This window comes from Rhinolophus hipposideros, assembly GCF_964194185.1.
Source record: "Rhinolophus hipposideros genome assembly, chromosome: 5".
NCBI classification, from domain to species: domain Eukaryota; kingdom Metazoa; phylum Chordata; class Mammalia; order Chiroptera; family Rhinolophidae; genus Rhinolophus; species Rhinolophus hipposideros.
In genome coordinates, this window is record NC_138051.1 from 4,773,163 (window position 1) to 4,793,345 (window position 20,183).

Genomic DNA, 20,183 nt, shown 5'->3' on the forward strand with positions numbered 1-20,183 from the left:
GTCCAGTCCTCCAAAGCAGCCGTGCCCCCTGCATAGACTATAAGGGCACTGGAAGGATTGTCCCCTGTTTTGAAGGGAGCAGGGACCAACTCCTTTCCCGCAAATGGCTATAAACAACTGATGGGCCTGAGGTTCCCAGCGGGGCTCCCAAGAAGAAAAAGGCCATTGTCATCACAGGGGAGGAACTGCGGCTGACCGTTGACGTGGCAGGTCAGCCTGTTCATTTCCTGATTGGTACGGGAACCATTTATGCTGTCTCGACCTCTCACTCTGGACCTATTTCCTCTGAAACCTGCTCAGTTGAGGGGATAAATAGAGCCCCTAGATTTTGGTTCATACTCAACCAGTTCCTTACTATGGCCTTTACCTTAGAGGAAAAGTAAAACTAGCAAATCAGACCTTAGAAAAGACTCTAGAAAAGTTTTGTCTAGTGACCTCTAAACCGTGGCTCTAATTGCTGCCCATTACTTTCAATTTTAACCTCAATCCTGTTATTTCCTATATTATTGACTTGGGAGAGGTTCAGCAGGCACTCCAAAAATAAGGGACCAGCACCTCCCCCAGGCCAGCCCCTCTGCCTGTTACAGCCCTGTAATACCAGGGGACCAACTGTTATTAGAAGCCTAAATGTAGGGGACCCTTAGCAATTCTGCCCAGCACCACAACTGTTGTCAGGTGCAGAGTCAGTGGCTGGGACCACTTCCCTCGAATCAAACCTGTTTCCTGTAAAAGTTTTCTGGTATAATAGCTAGGGGCACTAGCCTCTCTGACTGCTGGATGTGCCATAAACAACCCCTTCCCCACGATGATGGATTCCCATAAGCAGGGATGACGCCCACTCTCAGCAGGAAGCAGCCAAGAATGGTCATTGTCCTGTATCCTTGCAATCATACTAATTTTATAGAAATAAAATGAATAAAAGACGGGGGAATTGAAGCAGGACTTGGTTGGGACCCCCATAGCAGAGGCCTTGCAATGATCCTGGGCTCACCTTTGTAGCTTAACAATAGATCATCCCCCTGCGGCTTGAGCTCGGAATGTCCCGTAGCAGTTCCCTGTTTTAGAAAATTACCCGGAAACTTATGATTAATACCCTTAGGGTTATTGATCACAATCTCTATGGTCTAGCATTCTTGCCAGGCTACTCCCATCATTGTTCCTGTGTTGCTGACACCACTGGAGAACCACGTTGTCAGAGGGAAGGCTCCATGGAGACCCCCTTTAGTTGCCCTCTGGTTTCACTTCCTGATTCCAATACATACTACGTAATTAACCATTTTTGTTATAATTTTAGAATCATTTTTTACACATTAGTTCTTGTATTCAGCATCTTTATAATCTCATGTCACATTTCGCATTATTTCAGCTACTGTTAAATGACACTATTCTCTGAAAGATATTTGCTCTCTCCTTACTCTGTGAGTAATATTTTCTCTGTTTGAAGCTCCTCTCCAACCTTTAACATCTAGCTCATAATTTCCTCTTGTGTCCTCTGAACTTTTCCATTATTCCCAACAACTAGTGATTTTTTTCCTCTTTTGAACTTTCATATTCCTATACTTGCTGTTATGTGATTACTTCATGATAAATATTACTTGAATGATTCCTGGATATGAAATGCTCATCAATGAGTACAACCCTATTGATATGTGTTTGAAATAATAGATGTAATATAAAAATATGTAATAACTGGTATGCATAAGAAAATTACTACTTAATTTATACATGAAGAAAGGAAAACAAAAAATGACTGGATTTAAAGGACCTATCCAAACAGAGAGATCATTACCTTTTTGGAAGTTCTTGGATCGAAACAACATATGATTTGGTTTTTATTATCCTGCAGGTTTTAGAGTAGTGCAGTAGCGCAGTGTAGCCTAAGCTAAATACCTAACGACCTGAGGTAACTTTTCAGTTCTGCTACTTTCCAAGGGTCAGTTTGGGCAAACCATGACTTTTGGCCCCTCGTCTATAAACTAGGAACAGCAATTCTTGTTTTACTCACTTTTTAACTTGTTAGGAGAATCAAGATTAGATAATCTAAGTGAAAACTCTTTGTAATTTGCTAAATGTGTTAGATGGCAATGCAATTCTAATGTATTTTTAAAAACAATTATTAACTGCTGCACCTTTGTTTACTATTTTTGTTTTTAATTCAGCTTTCCACAGGCTACAAATCAAACATTGTTAGACAAATTTAAGCATCAACATGAAGAGAATTCTTACATTGAATTTCCAGCTGTGATGGAGCCTGCTTTCATCATAAAGCACTATGCCGGGAAAGTAAAATACGGGGTAAAGGTCAGTCAATTTCTCATTGAATATGCCTTTAGGATAGATGTGTGTTCTTTTTTATTTTATTTTATTAATTTATTTATTGGGGTGACATTGGTTAGTAAAATTACATAGGTTTCAAATGTACATTTCTCATTCCTGTCACACTATCTACCCTCATGGTAGTTTTATGGAGGCTCTTGGTCGGTAACAGCTGGAGACATTTTATAAGGATACTACTAAAATTCAGAGTCTGCCTTGTACTATGTTACTGTCAGTGGTGTTTCTTTTGGTTTCTTCCTACAGATGAACCTGATGTCGGTCCATTCTGATAGACACTTTTGGTCTGAAAGAACAGATAACATCAGTATGTCTTAAACCCACTAGCTCAGGTGTATAGTTTGTTGAGATTTTCTCCTCTACACCTCTGAGGCCTGACAGAGGTTTCACGTCTCGATTCATTAGTAGGTGTGTGTGAGCTTGCACTCCTCGTGAGTATATTAAAAGTCTTAACTCCTGTGGAAGGAAATCTTCATAATTGTGTCCATTTCTTGTTTGTAATGGGTGAGCTGTTTTCAACCACTTGATATTTAAAGCCTATTTACGACAGTGTCCTAGGCAAGGCAGTGACAATGTGGAGAGTAGTGGAACAACATGTTTTCTCCTGGGTTTTGAGAAGAGAGTCAAAATTAAGATGACTCATTATTCATTAATGATTCACTTACTAAGCAAGTGTTAATTAAACACAAACCCTGTGCGTGGTGTTTGGAATGATCCAGTGATAAAACCGACAGATATTGTACTGGCTCTCTATATACATATACATACATATGTGTACATATACATATGTACATATATCTCTGTGTATGTGTATAATGCAGATAAATGGGGCCATATGCTGTGAAGAAATAAATGTGTTCTATAGGAGAAACTAGTGAAATACTGGATTTTGAATTTGTAGATCCATGAACACCTCTTTGAGAAACTCAAATTTTGCGAGATGATCTGAAGTTAGTGATGAGTGTCCTAGGGCGTGAGATAGGAAAGGACTTAATATGTTACAATAATTGAAAACAGGCCTGTGTTGCTAGTTTATGGTGAGCAATGGCGACAATGGCATCAAATGAATTCAGAGAATGGACAGCAAGTTAATTCTTTAGGGCTTCTAGACCAAGTTAAAGGAGTTTGATTTTTGTTGAAATCATTATGGGGAGCTACGTAAAGATTTAAAAGCTGAGGATGTGATTTGTGTTTTTGAAAGATTGCTTTGATTACTTTGAGGAGAAGGAACAGCAGAGGATGGGAGTGGAACCTGGGGGATCAAAATTAGGTAATAATCAGTAGACCTTATTGATGGGTTCTGGGTAAGTGACTTCTGGCTATAGCTGATGGGTGAATTGGAGATGCTGGTTTTTTTTTGGATGGAAAGCATAGGAAGGGATATTTTAGAACAAATATTAATAACACAGTATAATTGTGGTTACCAGGGGCTAGAGGGTGGGGGAATTGAGGAGACATTGGACAAATGATTCAAACTTGCAGTTAGAAGGTAAGTTCTAAAGATTTAATACACAGCATTGTGATTATAGCTAACATTGTGATTATGTATAGTCTTCAAAGTCGTTAAGAGATAGCACTACTATGATGGTAATGATATCGCAACATATAAATGTTATCAAGTCAATATGTTGTATACCTTATACAATGTTATATGCCAGTTATACCTCAATTAAAAAAAGATTTTAAAAATACACTGTAGAACAAAAACAAAAACAGCTTGGGCTATAAAATCTTATAGGAAGGTACATAAAGTGTCTGGATTTCTTTTGTGCCCCTTCCCAGCTCATTCTCGCCCACCCAGAGGTAACCACTATCCTAATTTTTTGTCCTTAATTTTACTTATATTAAATTTCAGATAAATGGAAGCATACACTATATACACTTGTACCTGTGACTTTCGTCCATATTATCACATAGGTTCAAAGTAAAAGGATGGGAAAAAGATATACCATGCAACCCTAACTAAAAGACGGGTGGTTTAATTACATTATTATTATACAAAGTAGACTTTGAGGCCAGAAGTATTATTAGAGATAAAGAGACACATTTTATGTCAATAAAAGGGGCCAGTTCAACAGGAAGACATAATCATCAAAAGTTGTATGTACCTAATGACTTCATTTCAATATATATATAAACCAAAAGGAGAGCAAAAGTAGAACTAGACAAGTTCATCATCATAGTACTAGATTTTAACACGTCTCTCAGTGTCTAACAAAATAAGCAGACACAAAATCAATAAAAACAAAAATTGAACAGCATTCTCAAACAACTGACCTAATTAGCAGAGCATAAGATAGCTAGACAGTCTTTGGGTGTTAGGAAATTAAGCAAAATTCTTCTATGTAACCCATGAGTCAAAAAAGAAATCACAATAAAATGATAATATTTTCAATTAAACATTAATGAAAATACAACATCAAAATTTGTAGGGTGCATTTCACACAATGATTTATAATTGTAAATATTAGAAAGAGAGAATGATTGAATAGTAATTATCTATGCTTTCAGCTCAAGAAACTAGGAAAAGAACAGCAAATTAACCCCCCCAAAAGTAGAACAAGGAAATAATAAAGGGAAGAATAGAGATCAGTGCAATAGAGTACAGACATGCACTAGAGAAATTGTCAAAGTCAGAAGTCAGTTCCTTGAGAAGATAACAGAAAATAAGTAAAAGGCAATAGAAAGTAACTAATAATAGAAATAACGAGACTCACAAGTTACATATATCAGAAATAAAAAAAAGATATAATAACATACCTAACAGATATTAAAAGGATATGAACGTATTTTGCCAATGAATTTCACCACATAGATAAATTGGAAAATTCCATTCATGGAATTTTCTAAAACTGACACCAGAAAATATAGGAAAACCTGAAAATCCCATGTCTGTGAAATAATTTGAATCAGTAGTTTAAACTTTCCCACAAAGGAAATTCCAGGCCCACATCATTTCACTGGTGAATGTATTCTGTTTCAATTTTGAGCTACCTTTAAGGTAATGTAAATGGATCTTAAACTTACAAAAAAAGATTTGAGCTGGAAATACAGATTTGGGCCTCATCATAGAGGTAGCCATTATTATGGTTGAGATCACCTGATATAGGATGATTGAATGAAAAATACAAGAACACACATGATCAAACCCAGAATGGCAGCACAAGAGGTCAGTAATAAAACATGAAATGTGTTGTTACAGAAACTAAGAGTTTCAAGAAGAATGATACAAATAGTTTATGAAATGTACTTAAAAATTTAGAAATATGAAGACAGAGACAAGACCGTTACATTTAGAAAATGAAGATCTCTATCAACATTTGACAGTCATCATGGGAAAGAATTCTGGAATTTTAGGTTGTGCAGTGTAGTTATTAATAGGATGCGGTGGTCTTTTGGGTAGGGCAGGCTGGTGTTTCAGTCCTTATACCGGTACTTACTATGTTTCACCCTTGTACTTTCTGTACCTCTCCATTTGCTTACCAATGAAGTATGGCTTATGACTGATTCTACTTTATTAAGGGATTGGTAAACTTGGATTTATTATGTACAGTGCTTAACTTAGTGCCTGACATCTTGTCTGCCCTCAGTAGGTATTAGCTGAGGATATGGTGGTGGTGGTGGTGGAGACGATTTGGGTTTGAAAATTCTTACTCAGTTTTACTAACTTTTATAATATATACTTTTGCTTAAAGGGTATTTAGGGACCAAGACTTCTGGTTTGTTTCCCCCTTTTCCCTGTTCTCAGGTGTAGAAAGAAGAATTAGGAAAGGAAAGCCCTAAAGGTAGCAGGATGAGTCCAACTGCCTTCTGGACGTGAGGCTAAATGACATTATACTGGGCACGCTCCTCAGAATTAAGAGTTAGTACTATGTTATAAAGCTGCACTAGCTTGGAGCGATTTCCTTACCAAATGTCCGTCCTTCATCTGGGTGTGGTTATAGCCAAATGCCTTGGCTTACATGTCAGTCTGGGACCTTCTTCCAAAGGTCTAAGCTTCTTGCCCTCCCTATCTTTCTGTGGGGTATTTTAACCCATTTTCTTGTAAAAACCATGCTTTAGCAGGAGTGTTTACTGCCTATTTGCAGTTTTTTAGGTAATCTTAATCAGCTCTAAAAAATCTACGTGCTGATGATACCCAGCTGTGTTTTCTGAAACCTCTGTGGGGCCTAGACACGTACATCCATCGTCTGCGTGCTATCTGTAGTGTAGTGGTTACGAGTGGTTGTGTTTGAACCTGTTCTTTCACTTACGGCGTCATAGGGGCCAAGATAATTAACCCCTCTAATCTCAGTTTTCTTACGGTAAAATAGGAAAAATAATATCATCTCCATCAAGGAGTTGTTAGGAGAATGAAATGAGCTTAAATAGACAACACATGAAAATGCTTAGAAGAGTGCCAATACACATAGTAACATCTTAATAAATATTACTTGCTATTACCATATCCTCACCATCTCAGCTTAACTTGGCCAGAGCTTATCTCTCATTCCTCATTTCCTATCTCCAAACCTCTTTTCTCTAGTTTTCTCTGCATCAGTATACGGCACCTCCATTCACCTAGTTACTCAAACCCAAACTATAGGTGTTAACCTAATTCCCTCATGCTCTCACCCTGCCCTACTCCGCCAGCAAGTCCTTTATCCTGACCTCCAAAACATGTACCAACTGTTTTCCCTTTGCACTATTACTGCCAATGCAGTCCAAGTCAGTTTTAGCTCTTATCTGGAAATTGCAGTATCTGGTCTCCCTTTTTCTTATTCTTTGTGCAATTCATTCCCTCCTTCATACAATTAATTCCCTCCTTTGTACAATTCATTCTCTCCACAGCAACCAATGGTGTTTAGAAAACATTAGTTAGCTCATGTCATTACCCTTCCAGTGACTTTCCTTTACACTTGAATACAATCCAGATCAGACTCAAATTTATATAGTTTATCTTTGTTGACTCTTCCACCGGAATGCTCCAGCCCCTGCTCTTACTGTTTTTCTTCTAACTTGTCCAGTTCATCACCACTTAGAGGTAATAGGGATTCCTTTTGCTTGGAATGCTGTTCCTGATCGTCTTCTGTCTGGCTCCTTTTTATTATTCAGCTCTTGTTGTTTTTTGTGTGATGCCCCTTCAGGGAGGCTTCCCCTGACCAGTGTTTAACAAGTAGCAATAAAGTTGTGGATTATTCTTTCTAATTTAAAAGTAATATAGAATCTAATAGCTTTAGGGTTGGATGGGACTTTATAGATGATATCTGGTCTAGTTAGCTACCTAGAATGGAAACCACTTTTGTAGTCCTTAGTCAACCACTGTTCAGACATGTTACCCATTACCTTCTTGGTTTAATAAGTTTTTTTCAAAAATAACACTGGTACTTTTTTTTATATAGGATTTCCGGGAAAAAAATACAGATCATATGCGCCCTGACATTGTAGCTCTTCTGAGAAGTAGCAAGAATGCATTTATCTCTGGGATGATTGGAATTGATCCAGTAGCTGTTTTCAGATGGGCAGTTCTCCGAGCTTTTTTCAGAGCCACAGTTGCTTTCAGGGAAGCTGGGAAAAGACACATTCAGAGAAAAACTGGTAAGCAGTAGTATTAGTATTCTACCAGGCGTTGTCTTTTAATTTTTTACTCCTAAGGAGCAGAGACATAATCATTTTATTCTGTTCTGTTTTTTTACCATACCTTAACATCATGGTTCAGATGTAATTTGTTCTAGTGAATTTTATATGATTGAATTAAACAGATATATGGTGTACGTGTGTATATATGTATTGATACATTTTTATTAATAAATACTGATAGGAATAGTGAATGTAAAGCACCTGGGGTTTAGTAGGCACTCAGTAAAACATTGGTATGATTTTTAAACAAAAAGAGAAATGTAATTATCATTTAATTAGATAGAATTTACTATTGGTACCTTTCTCTGTTTTCTTCTTATGCCATAGTTTTTTTTATTAGGAATGAAACATAATTTAATGTGGAAGCATAAATCAGGAGACAGAAAAATTAGGATGGAAGTAGTGTAGGATACTGGAGATAACCTGGTTTCAGTAATCAGTCAAGTGTCATCTCTACTCTTGACTGATTTGCAACTGTTAGAAGTTTTTCTTGGAGTGTTAATACTGCCTTCAAAATTATGAGGGCAAAGTCAAATAATACATGTAAAGTCTCAGCTGATAAAGTGTTAATTTTGTTTTCCCCATAACTCAGTTCATTGAATTTTACTTTGAAACTTAGAACTAATTAAAGCCGGTTAATTTTTCAGTGTGCCTCCCCTTTAAATCATAAAATATCCCATTGCCGATTCTGGGGGGAGGCAGGGAACATCTTCAGAAGTACTTGTTACCTACTGGAATCACAATGTTGCTTGCTGTAGCTCTAGCCTTAGATAGACCACTGCTGCATAGTGAGGATTTTCTAATACACGAGTAAACGTAGTTGTTTAAAATAAATTTTCTGCCCAGAGAAGCTCCAGTAGAAATGTGCTAGGACATATCTGTGCTTTTAGGGCTCCCAGACTTACATGGCTTTTTGGCATGTGCACTAGCAGTGAAAGTTTAAATTCAGCTTTGACATATTTCAAATGAATAAGTATATTTGGAAGGTTATATTTTTAAAATGAGAGGCAAAACTAATTGAATTTAATTTCTGTTTTTCAGATTTTAATGTGTGCAAACTGGCCTTTGTACATAGGGAGAATTATAGTTTTTGTTAAAAAGTAAAAGGAATATCTTAAACCTGCTTTGCTTTTTACAAAGTTAGTCCTAAGAGACTATCTTTGCAAAATCTTTAAGGAAAAGTTTTTTCCCCCTGTTAATTTAAGATACATTCTTATTTATTATAATGCACTTACCAATTTTGAAAATTTGGAAAGTGATAAGGATCCTGCTAAGATATAACTAAGAGAAGAAACTTATATTTACTATTAAGTATGTCCTCTTCTGTAAAGATAATTTATATTGTGTGCTCCTTTGGCATTTAAAATACTTATGGAAGCTGGATGTATGTGTACAATAATCAGTTTATACAAAGGCACGCAATGTTATTAATGAGCAACAAACTAACTGTGCATTATCTCTACTCTGATCATTTCTGGATTCTTTTTGTTTTCTAATCTAGTTTTTCTTTGTGGCCCACATAGAGCTTCCATATAATAAACTCTTTTTGAAAAATCTCTTATTCTGGCATATAACATACATACAGAAAAGTGCACAGAATAAAAATGTATAGCTTAGTGAATTATCACAAAGTAAAAACACTCCTGTAACTACCATTTACGTTAAGAAAAAGAGTATTTATTACCAATACCCTAGAAGTCCCCCTTGGGTAAACTTTTTAAATTTTACTTTTTATCAAGGAAAAGAAAAACTATAGTTCCTTTGCATTTTGAGGCAATAACTGAGCAGATATGTCACTGAGAATAATTGTTTTTATTATAGTGTATTAGTGTCAGTGCCAGCATTTAGCAGTTTTGCTCCTTCCACACCACTGACCACCGACTATTTTCTGATGGATTTGGAATAAAAGGATACTGTAAAGTTAGAAATTGCAGCATTGCAAAATGAAAACTAACAGGATAATTGAAAATGGATTAAGTAGTAGATTCAGAACTTTTATAATGACCGTAAATAGTATGCAAACATATCATAGTGAAATAGAAATTGAAGATTAGTTAAGCAGAAGCAGAATACATGGAAGGCCGAAGGTAACTAAGTTCAGATCTTGAATGAGAATGAGAGGTCAAAGATAATACTTCTAATGAAGAAAGAAGATGTAGACTGCAGAAGTACAGTATCTTCTTTTGTGAGTATCTTTGTAAAAAAATTCAATGGACTCTTTAGCTAATTGTCAACATACATCCTTATGGTGATCCAAAAAATCATGGCTTTTCTTAGGGAATTCTCTGACATTCTTTTTCTTCATCAAGCCAACTGAGCACAAATGAGAATATCAAATTAAAATCTACTTTTAAAATAGACTTCCAAATTACAGGACACAGTGCCATTTAAGGCCCTTAAATCGAGTTAATTCAATTTAGCTATTCTTCTAAAGGATAAATATGTTGCAGTCGTAGAACGTATATTGTGATGATCAGGAAACCAAATTGTTCTTAGTAGGGTCATACAAGTAGGTGGTCTGAGTGAAGCTACATATTGGCCCTGCTGGGAGGTAAACTGAGAAATGACAGTGATTTGTCTGTTCAGTAGTGAGGTATTGGAGAACAGATATTCCAGTGGTATTATCTACCTTGCCTCTGATTTATTTCTCCTGAATAGGAAAGAGCCTGGATTGGAGTATACAGGGAGATGATAACTTGACTCTGAATTATACAGTTAAGTAGAGGGAGTGCAGTCATGCTTTATTTGGTTCTTTTGGAGTTACCATAAACACTATAGCCAAAGAGGAACTTTAATTATTCTAAGAGACTATACAGAGATGGGGAATTCGGCTGTGGCATTGGGATAAGAGGCAAGAACAAGAGAGATTCAGTTTCTGCATCGGCAAGGAGAGAAGCTGAAGCCATTCATATATTGCTTTGCAGGGAGATAGCTTTAATGGTTCCCACTTAACCTGTCCCTTTTCCCTACCCGACTCAGTGGACTCTGTGATGCTAATGGGCTCCCGCTTGTTTCTGCAAGTGGGAGAAGGGTTCCAGTGACCATCTATTTCCAGAAATGACCAGGTACTAAAACTGATTTGGATATCACCAGGGGCCTAGAATCAATAGTCAGTACTTTGTATACAATTCCACCCAATACTTAAGGCAGTTAAGTGGATGTTAACAAATAAAACCCTGACCAGTATTTATAAATCATTTCTATATCAGGTACTATAGTGTGGTTATTAAAGAATAAGGGTTTTATTTTGAATGTCAGTGAAGTGGTGGAGTAAGGACCTCTGAAAATTCTTTCTTCCCATAAAAGCAACAAGAACATTTGCAAAAAGTATCAGGATAGCTTTGTCAAACTCAGAAAATTCATCAAAGTCTTGAAGTAATTTGGGAAGTGTTTGTACAAGAAAAAAAAGCTGAATGTTGGTAAAGACAGTGCACTTTGTAGGATTTTAATTTGCACTATTTGCATTCCTCCCTGCCCAGTTCCACTGTAGCCTTGAAAACCACAGCCCGAAGCACAGTGAAAATCAGCAGTGTGGCAACCACCAAGGGGAGTAGAAGGGTATTGGTGCTCCGTCAAAGCCCCAGTCCCAGAGCATTTTCACTATTGAATCTACCGGGTGGTTCCCTAGAAGACTCCACTTTAACTTGATTCTGTGCTTGCCTAGTGTGAATAGTCTTTTGCCTAGGAATATTGTCCAGAAACAAACAGAAGCAATTGTTGAACATTGCAACTGCCTAATGCAAGAGACAATAGTTGGGGAAAAGATAAACAAAATGTTTAAAAGGAAAAGCTCAGAATGATGTCTCTAGGGTTTCCAGGTGGGAATTCCTGGAATTTTTGCTTTCCAATTCCCGAATCCCGAGAAAAGTTGGTTGTGAAATTGGGAAAATCGGCTCCATGAACCCTGGTGGTTGGTAGTATCGGCCATCACTTTGTGGAAACGATTCATCGTGGAGAATAGAAAGCAGTTTATGTCCCGGGATTCGAGAATGGGAAAGCAAAAAAAATTCCTGAGAGCGGGTGGGAATTCCCGCCTGGAAACCCTAGACGTCTCCGTAATGCCTGGGGATATGCACATACTCAGGAAAGACCTGAGAAAATCCTGACTGCTCACCTCTGCATAACATTCAGATCTGTGTGAGCAGGAGGTGAAGGATATGGTAGATTTTTAAACTGCCTAGTTGAGTGTTGAAGGTGTGTCCCAACATACAGAGATCTTTGACAGACTGGAAGATTTAGTGGTTTCAGGCATGTAAAGGTATCTGTCTGTGATCATTAGCTGATCACTAAGCCAAGAGAGCAGAGATTTCCATGGTCACGTGACAAAAAATAGAAACTTTACAGAATTAGTTTAGGAAGTCCTAAACAAATAGCAACAACTACAAGAAACAGCAACAATAGCATTTCCTGGGGAAAAGGGAGAATCTGATTTCCAGAGTTGTCATGTTATATTATTTGGAATGTCTGGTGTACACAAAATTATGAGACATGCAAAGAAACAAAAAAATATGACCCATACACGGGAACAAAGGAATCAATAGAAACTGTTCCTGAGAAAAGCCAGACACTGAACTTACCAGACAAAGTCAGTAAGCTATTTTTAAATACGTTCAAAGACCTAAGCAACCATATCTGAAGAACTAAAGGAAAGTTTGAGAACATTGTGTTACCAAATAGAGAATATCAAATATATATAAATTTTGAAGCGGGGAAGAAAAGTACAATAACTGACATGAAAAATTCACTAGAAGAGTGTAACAGCAGATTTGAATAGGCAGATGTCAGAATTGATGAACTTGAAAACAGATCAGTTGAGATGATTAAGTCTAAGGAACAGAAAGAAAATGCAGAAAATGAACAGAACCATGAGACACCAATAAAGCATATGAACTTCTGGGAATCCAGAAGGAATGGGGCAGAAAGAATATTTATTTCAAGAAATAATGGCCCAAACTCCTCAAATTTGATGAGAAAATTAATGTACACACTCAAGAAGCTCAAAAAAACTGCATACCAAGAAGCTCAAGTACAAAGATACAAACTTAGATGCATCATAAACTGTCCAGAGATAGAGAGTATTGAAAGCTACCCACAAAGAAAATTCAAGGAACAGTGAATTTACTGATGAATTTTATCAAATACTTAAAGAAGAACTCACACCAATTCTTCATAAACTCTTCTCATTCTGTGGGGTTGGTATTGCCTGGATACCAAACAAGACATCACAAAAATGCAAATCACAAACCAGTATTTCTCAACAAATTCTTAGCAAACTGAATCTAGCAATATGTAAAAAAATGTTATACATTATACACCAGAATCTAGTGGAATGTACCCAGGAATGCAAGGTTGGTTTAACTTAGAAAAATCAAATCAATGTAATACGCCACATTAATAGAATAAAAGACAAAAATCCCACCATCACCTCAGTAGAGACAGAGAAAGCACTTAACAAAAACTGACACCTTTTTATGGTTTTCATTATTAAAACCACTGAACAAACAAGGAAGAGAAAGGGCCTGCTTCAGCCTGATAAGGGGACCTGTGTTAGATCCAAAGCTTGCATCATGCTTGATGGTGAAATGCTTTTCCCCTATGATGAGAAACAAGACAAGGATGCTTGCTTTCACTGCTTCTGTTTAACATTGTCTTTGAGTTCTGATAAAGAGCATTTAGGCAGGAAAAAGAAAAGCCATTCATATAGGAAAGGAAGAAACCGTTTTGTTTGCAGGTGACATCATGTGTAGACTACCCTTAGGAATCCACAAAAACATCTATTAGAGCTAATAAATGAGGCCATCAGATTGCAGGACACAGGATCATTGTGGAAAATCGTTTGTATTTCTACATTCTAGCATTGAACAATCTGAAAATGAAATTAAGCTGGTCCTCCAATTACAAGAGCACCAACAAGTATATAATCCTTATTAATAAATTTAACAAAAGAATTTTAAGACTTGTTCAGTGAAAACTATAAAACATTGAAAAACTTTAAAGAATGCCTAAATAAATGGAAAGATATTCTGTTTTTGTGCATAGGAAGGCTTAGTATAGGTAAGATGACAATACTCGATCTGTCGTAACCGTAGCTACCTTTATGCAGAAATTGACAAACTAATTCTAAAGTTGATATGTAAAGGGATCCAGAAATGTAGGAAGAACAAAATTGGAAGACTCATATTTCCCAATTTGGATTAGTCAATAATTCTTCAATATGACACACAGAGCAGAAGTTACCAAAGTAAAAATCGATAAATTAGACTTCATCAAAACTTAAAAACTTTTGTGCCTCAAAGGACACTATTAAGAAAATGAGATGACAACCCACAAAGTATAGAAAATATCTGTAAATCATATATCTGATAATTAGTATCTAGAACATACACAGAATTCTTACAACTCAATAATAATAAACTAATAACCCAATTAAAATGGGCAAAGGGTCTGAAAAGACATTTCTCCTAAAAAGATATGCAAATAGTCAATAAACATGAAAAAAATGCTTAACATTATTTGTCATTAGGGAAATGCAAGTGGTTTCGAAACCACAGTGAGATACCACTTCATAAATACTAGGAAGGCTACAATAAAAAAGACAAGTAATTACAAATGTTCGTGAGGATGTGATGAATTTGGAAGTCTCATTTGATACTGGTGGAAATGTAAAATGATGCAGCCACTTTGTAAAATAACCTGGTAGTTACAATTTCCCCAGCAATTCCATTCTTAAGATACCCCAAAGAAATAGACAGGAGTTCAAACAAGAGCTTATACACCATGTCCTTAGCAACATTAGACGTAGTACCCAAAGAGTGGCAACAACCCAAATGCCCTTTAACTGGTGAATGAATAAACCAAATGTGGCACATCCATACAATGGAATGTTATTCTGCCTTAGGAAGGAATGAAGTACTCGTATATGATACAACATGGATAGACCTTGAATGAATTTTGCTAAATGAAAGAAGTCAGCTGCAAAAGGCCACATATATGAAATATCTAGGCAAATCTGTAGAGAGAGAATGTAGATTCGTGTTTGCTGGAATGTGCAGGCTGGGAGACGATGGGGAGTGATAGAGTATAGGGTTCTCTTTGGTATGCTGAAGATATTCTAAAATTGATTGTGGGATGGTTAAACAGCTTTGGGAATTAGACTAAAAACCATTGAATTGTACACTTTAAATGGGTGAATTGTATGGTATGTGAATTATATTTCAATGAAGCTATCATATACAAACACACAAATGTTTATATGGCTTTATTCAAAATAACCCCAGTTTGAAGCACCAAAATGTCCATCAGTGAAAGAATAGATAACCAACTTGTGATATATTCCTACCATGTAACATTCAACAATAAAAAGGAGCAAACTACTGATTTTCGTAATGAATTAGTGACAAAAAATATAGAGTGAAAAAGCTAGACATGAAATTACATACCATATGACTTTATTTAAAGAATAGGCAAAGTAATATACTGTATAGTGATATAGATCATGACTTGACTGTCTCTAGGAGGGGCAAGAGTGGTATTGAATGGAAGGGGATAAGATAACTTGCTGAAGTGATGGAAATGTTTTACATCTTAATTGAGGATTACATTTGTGTAAACATTATTTGTTAAAGCTCATCAAACACTACTTGAGATTGTTGGATTTTACTGTGTGTGAAATATAACTTCAAAAATAGTCATAAGGCCTCGGAGCTGGCATTACAGGAACTGTTGTAGGGTCAGAGACGTTGCTTCCAATTTGAATGATACAGTGGAGCTAGGGTTAAGCCTCTGATACGTGGTCAGGAGCTTGAAAGAGCGTAAGTCACTGAAAAGATGGCTGCAGAATTCTTTCTGTTTGCCTTTCCTAGCGAAAGAATATTACTGTATTTCCCTGAAAATAAGACCTAACCAGAAAATAAGCCCCAGTTAAGATCGTCAGCCAGACGGACACATTTAGTATATCCGTTGCAACACAATGGACATACTGAATTATAAAATAATAATAACATATAATTAAATATAAGTAAATATTATTGACATTAATACTTCAAATAAATGATAACATAAATTATAATTAAGAATTTGTAAATACCCAAGTGGGCGCCTTTGGACGAGAGGTAAATGCCTATGTAAACAGATGAACTTGAGACTTATTCTTGAATGACCAATCGGAATACAGACACAACGCACAAATAACGTGCACACGTGATAATGAACGGACGGACGTGGTTTTGTCTAATATGAATGTTCATAATTCAGTACGTCATGTGTTGTAATGACGTACTTAATGCACTTGTGTGAAATAAATAAACGTTTTCTGAATTTTGGTGCCTGCAATTTTTTGTTGCTTTTGTGTGGACCATCGTTCTTAACTATCGTCATTTTTGTTGCCACTCCTGTCTCGTAAGTCTTCAGTTAACACTTGATTTAGTGGTAGATTTAAAGGGAATAATATTTTGACCCCCAGACAAGATGAGTGCAAAAAGAAAGAGCTACTCTGTCGAGTACAAGAAAGGAATCGTGGAGGACTCCTGGGGCAAGAATCTTACGGCTTTCTGCAGAGAAGAAGTTGGATCTCCGAATAGTCCGAAGATGGCAAGCAGAGTACTATAACCTCAGTCAGCAGGTGGACGAGGGAAATGCTAAGAAGCGCAAGTGTGGATCATGTCGGCAACCATTATTTCCTGAGCTGGAAGACATCATCTGTGAATGGATTGCCGACAGGAGTGCAAAGGCTTTGGTTGTGCGCAGGGCTGATATTCAAGTATTTGCCCTTGCAATGGCACCACAGTTAGAAATATCCTCAGAAGAATTCAAAGTATCACAGTACTGGCTGGATGGCTTCCTTCAGCGATACGAACTATCTCTAAGGTCGACAACACTGTTCAAGCCAGAAGATACTGAAGTTATTAAACGTGCACTTGCATTCAAGTCCTTTGTTGATGGCATTGACTTTTCTTTTTTTGTTTTTTTTTATTAGTTCCAAGTGCACAAGACAAAGTAATACTTAGACGTTTATCGTTTATATCCCTCACATTGTGTGAACCTCCCCTCCCCCCATCCACTACCCCTCTGACATCACACACAGCCATTACATTTCCACTGTCTCTATTCCTAATGCTGTGCTCTGCTTCTTCTAAGTATATACATATACATATGTAAGATTATAGTTGGCATTCATTATTGTTCAGCTTCAGGTGTACAGTGCAGTGATCAGGCAGGCATCGACTTTTCTAAATACCAACTCTCCAACTTCTCCAGGATGAAACTGAGTGTTTATGGGCCAAGGATCTCAAATGAAAATTGATCAGAGGGGTGCCTTCTCAATCTACATTCCCTCCACTGGTTACGAATGTGCACGTGTTACCTGTATTTTGGCAGTTCGTCTGGATGGAAAGAAAGCCCCACCTCTAATCATCACTAAGGGCAAGAAAGATAAGGTTGAATGTATTTCAGGCATTTATGTTCTTGAAACCGAACACACAAGCAGTGTGTTTGTGTGAAGCCTGGTACACACAAGCAGTTCTAAGGAAGTGGGTTGATTTAATGCCTCCACTTGTTTTTCAAGGTGTCCAAAGAGGTCTGCTAGTCTGGGATTCAGCCAGCACTGAGTGCGCTGAAGACATGAAGAACTGCCTTGCAGAGAGAATAATAGATCAAATAATGATTCCCGCAGGAATGACTGCCTATCTCCAGACTCTTGATATGGCAATAAATAAGCCATTCAAGGACCATTTGTGCATGGAAATCAATGACTACATTGAAAATAAAATGGAAAGAAATCAGCTTGGAAACTTTGTGAAGCCTAGCCTGCAAGAGGCTGTGACTCGGGTGAAGACTTCATGGGATAAAATCACTGACAGCTGTGTTGCCAGTGCACTACGAGCTACATGGGCAAGAAGTGCTCATTTAAGGAGAGCTCTGTTGCTGGACATGAGATTTCGGGGCCAGTGGTTCTACAGGAAATGGAGTCGCAAGAAATTCAAGCCGGAATTCGGGATTTGGAGGGTTATGACGATTTTCCAGAAGATGATGACATGACTGTGTTTGAATAAAATGTAGATTTTTGTACATGAACAAATGAATAAATGTAGATTGTTGTACATGAATAAATGTAGATTGTTGTACGTGAAAAAATAAGACATCCCCTGAAAATAAGCCCTACTGCGTCTTTTGGAGCAAAAATTAATATGAGACGTGGACTTATTTTCAGGGAAATACCATAGCAGTATGTGTTAAGCCTTAGATAAGGTTTTTAAAAAAGTTACCTTTAAAAAAAATCAGTGCCCCACATCTTCATCGTGCATAAATATGGGTCTGAATTTATGCTGTGTGTTTTGTGTATAATCTCAAGTTACGAACTGATCAAACTCAGACCAGGAACTAGCATAAGCAAACACTAAATAAACCTCTTTTAAGACTTTGTGAAACTTCTTAGAAAATAACCCCTACTGAAAATGTATTTATAAACTCCCCTGGAAATCAAACCACCTTGACAAGAAGTTAGTACACAAAGGAAATGAAAGGAATATCACTTTAAGGTTTGGAAGTAGTATAATATTGTAGTCTGTAAAATAATGTTTAAACCAGTTAGAAGAAGGCATAGAAAGCAGCATGAAAGAACAGAGTGGAAATTAAAAAACCAAAAAACAAAAACAAGGCATAATGATGAGACACAAAACAGTCACAGATACAAAATTACCCATACCTGAATGGCATTGCCACAATTTATTCCATAAAATAGAAAATAGGGTACAGTGGCTGTGGTAGCGTTGAGTGATTTCTTAAAACTAGATAATTTAGTATATTTAATGTTCTGAAATTTTATATAAAACTTGAATACCATAATCATACTTCTGACTAGCAGATTGTTAAGTTAGCTGTTGAAGGGAATGAAAGTCTGGTGATAACTTTTTAAAATTACGATTTGGATGGAGTGTGTGTAGAACTCACCCAGGTATTTTTTTCTCAAATGGTCCCCCTCAACTGATACCTCCCTCAGCTAAGTGAAGGCTAGTCTGAGTAAACATTCTTTCCAAACAACCCACTAAAGTGGGGATTATTGATATAGTGAGAATAGAATATTTTTACTGGGGTATTTTTCGACTAAGAAATGACATGTAACTTGGTAATAGTTATTTCTTTCTGAAACATTGAACATTTACAACTGTAAATATATGGGCTCTTCATATTAGGCAAAAGAGACAGTGTTTTTTTAGCTTTAGCTTATATTTTTATTATTGGATGTGAAATATTTTTCAAATTCATTTTATTTTAAAAAGCCTGGTATTTATATGTATATTATTATTTGATGTTATGGGATCATAGGATTCCATCTCCTATAGCTAAAGTATAGATGCCTATTCTCTGGATATAGATATCCAGTTTTAAGATATTATAGTTAGACTAAACGATGCTTTGTAAACCTCTGAATTACTCTGCCTCTGTTTAACTTTTTAAAAAGTCTACATTGAGAACTATTCATAGATAGTATCTCATTTCTAATTATACAATAAATACGCACCAATAGATCCTTAGTTCATTGTTTGTGTGTGGCTTAATTTGCCTCTATTGTTAACTATTCACTTTGTTTTTTAAAGGCAAATGTACATAAATTTGAACTTAATGTCCTAACTCTAGAGATGTCTCTGAGTAAATGATACTCAAGTCCCCCTAAACCTGGAAGACCTATATATTCTCTTTTAAATCCATTTATTGTATTGCTAATATTTATGGTTGTGTCCCCTGCCCCCTTTTACTGCTTGAGTGATTACTGTTTCAGTCGCACTAATCTGGGGCTTTGGTCCTTACTTGAAAGTACTCTCTTCCCTTTCCCACCAGTAGCTGATTCTGTCTCACTTTACTAAGAAGTGGTGGTGAGGTACAGATTTTTTAGCTTTGTTTTTAGATTTATAAACACAGAAGTTCTGCTGGGTTTTCCTGCTCTGTGGTGTTTTCTTCTACTCTTTCAACATTGACACACTTGTTGAAATTCCTGCAAGTGTTGTTAATTGCAAGATTTGTGAAAGAATTATTTAACTTTTGGTAAATTGTTTTGGGTAAATTTCTCTTTGGGGTTCATCAGTGTTCCTCGCATTGTTGCCAACTATATGCTAATTATATTTCAGACCTGATAAACATGCTTCCATTAAAACAAACAAACCTACTAAACCGTACAAAACCCTAGTATTTTAAATGATAAATTTTTAGTATGGTGTTAACTAACTCATAACACT

General features: G+C 36.6%; 1 protein-coding gene across 3 annotated transcripts in view; it reads left to right on the plus strand.

The window, feature by feature from the left end:
* Positions 1-20,183, plus strand: part of MYO9A (myosin IXA) — a 262,019-nt gene that overhangs the window by 122,043 nt on the left and 119,793 nt on the right. For all 3 annotated transcript variants that reach the window (XM_081050331.1, XM_081050332.1, XM_081050333.1), the window contains exons 13-14: positions 2,160-2,301; positions 7,716-7,911. In XM_081050331.1, coding sequence (XP_080906457.1) covers positions 2,160-2,301; positions 7,716-7,911 — 338 coding nt within the window. The remainder of the gene's footprint in view (positions 1-2,159; positions 2,302-7,715; positions 7,912-20,183) is intronic.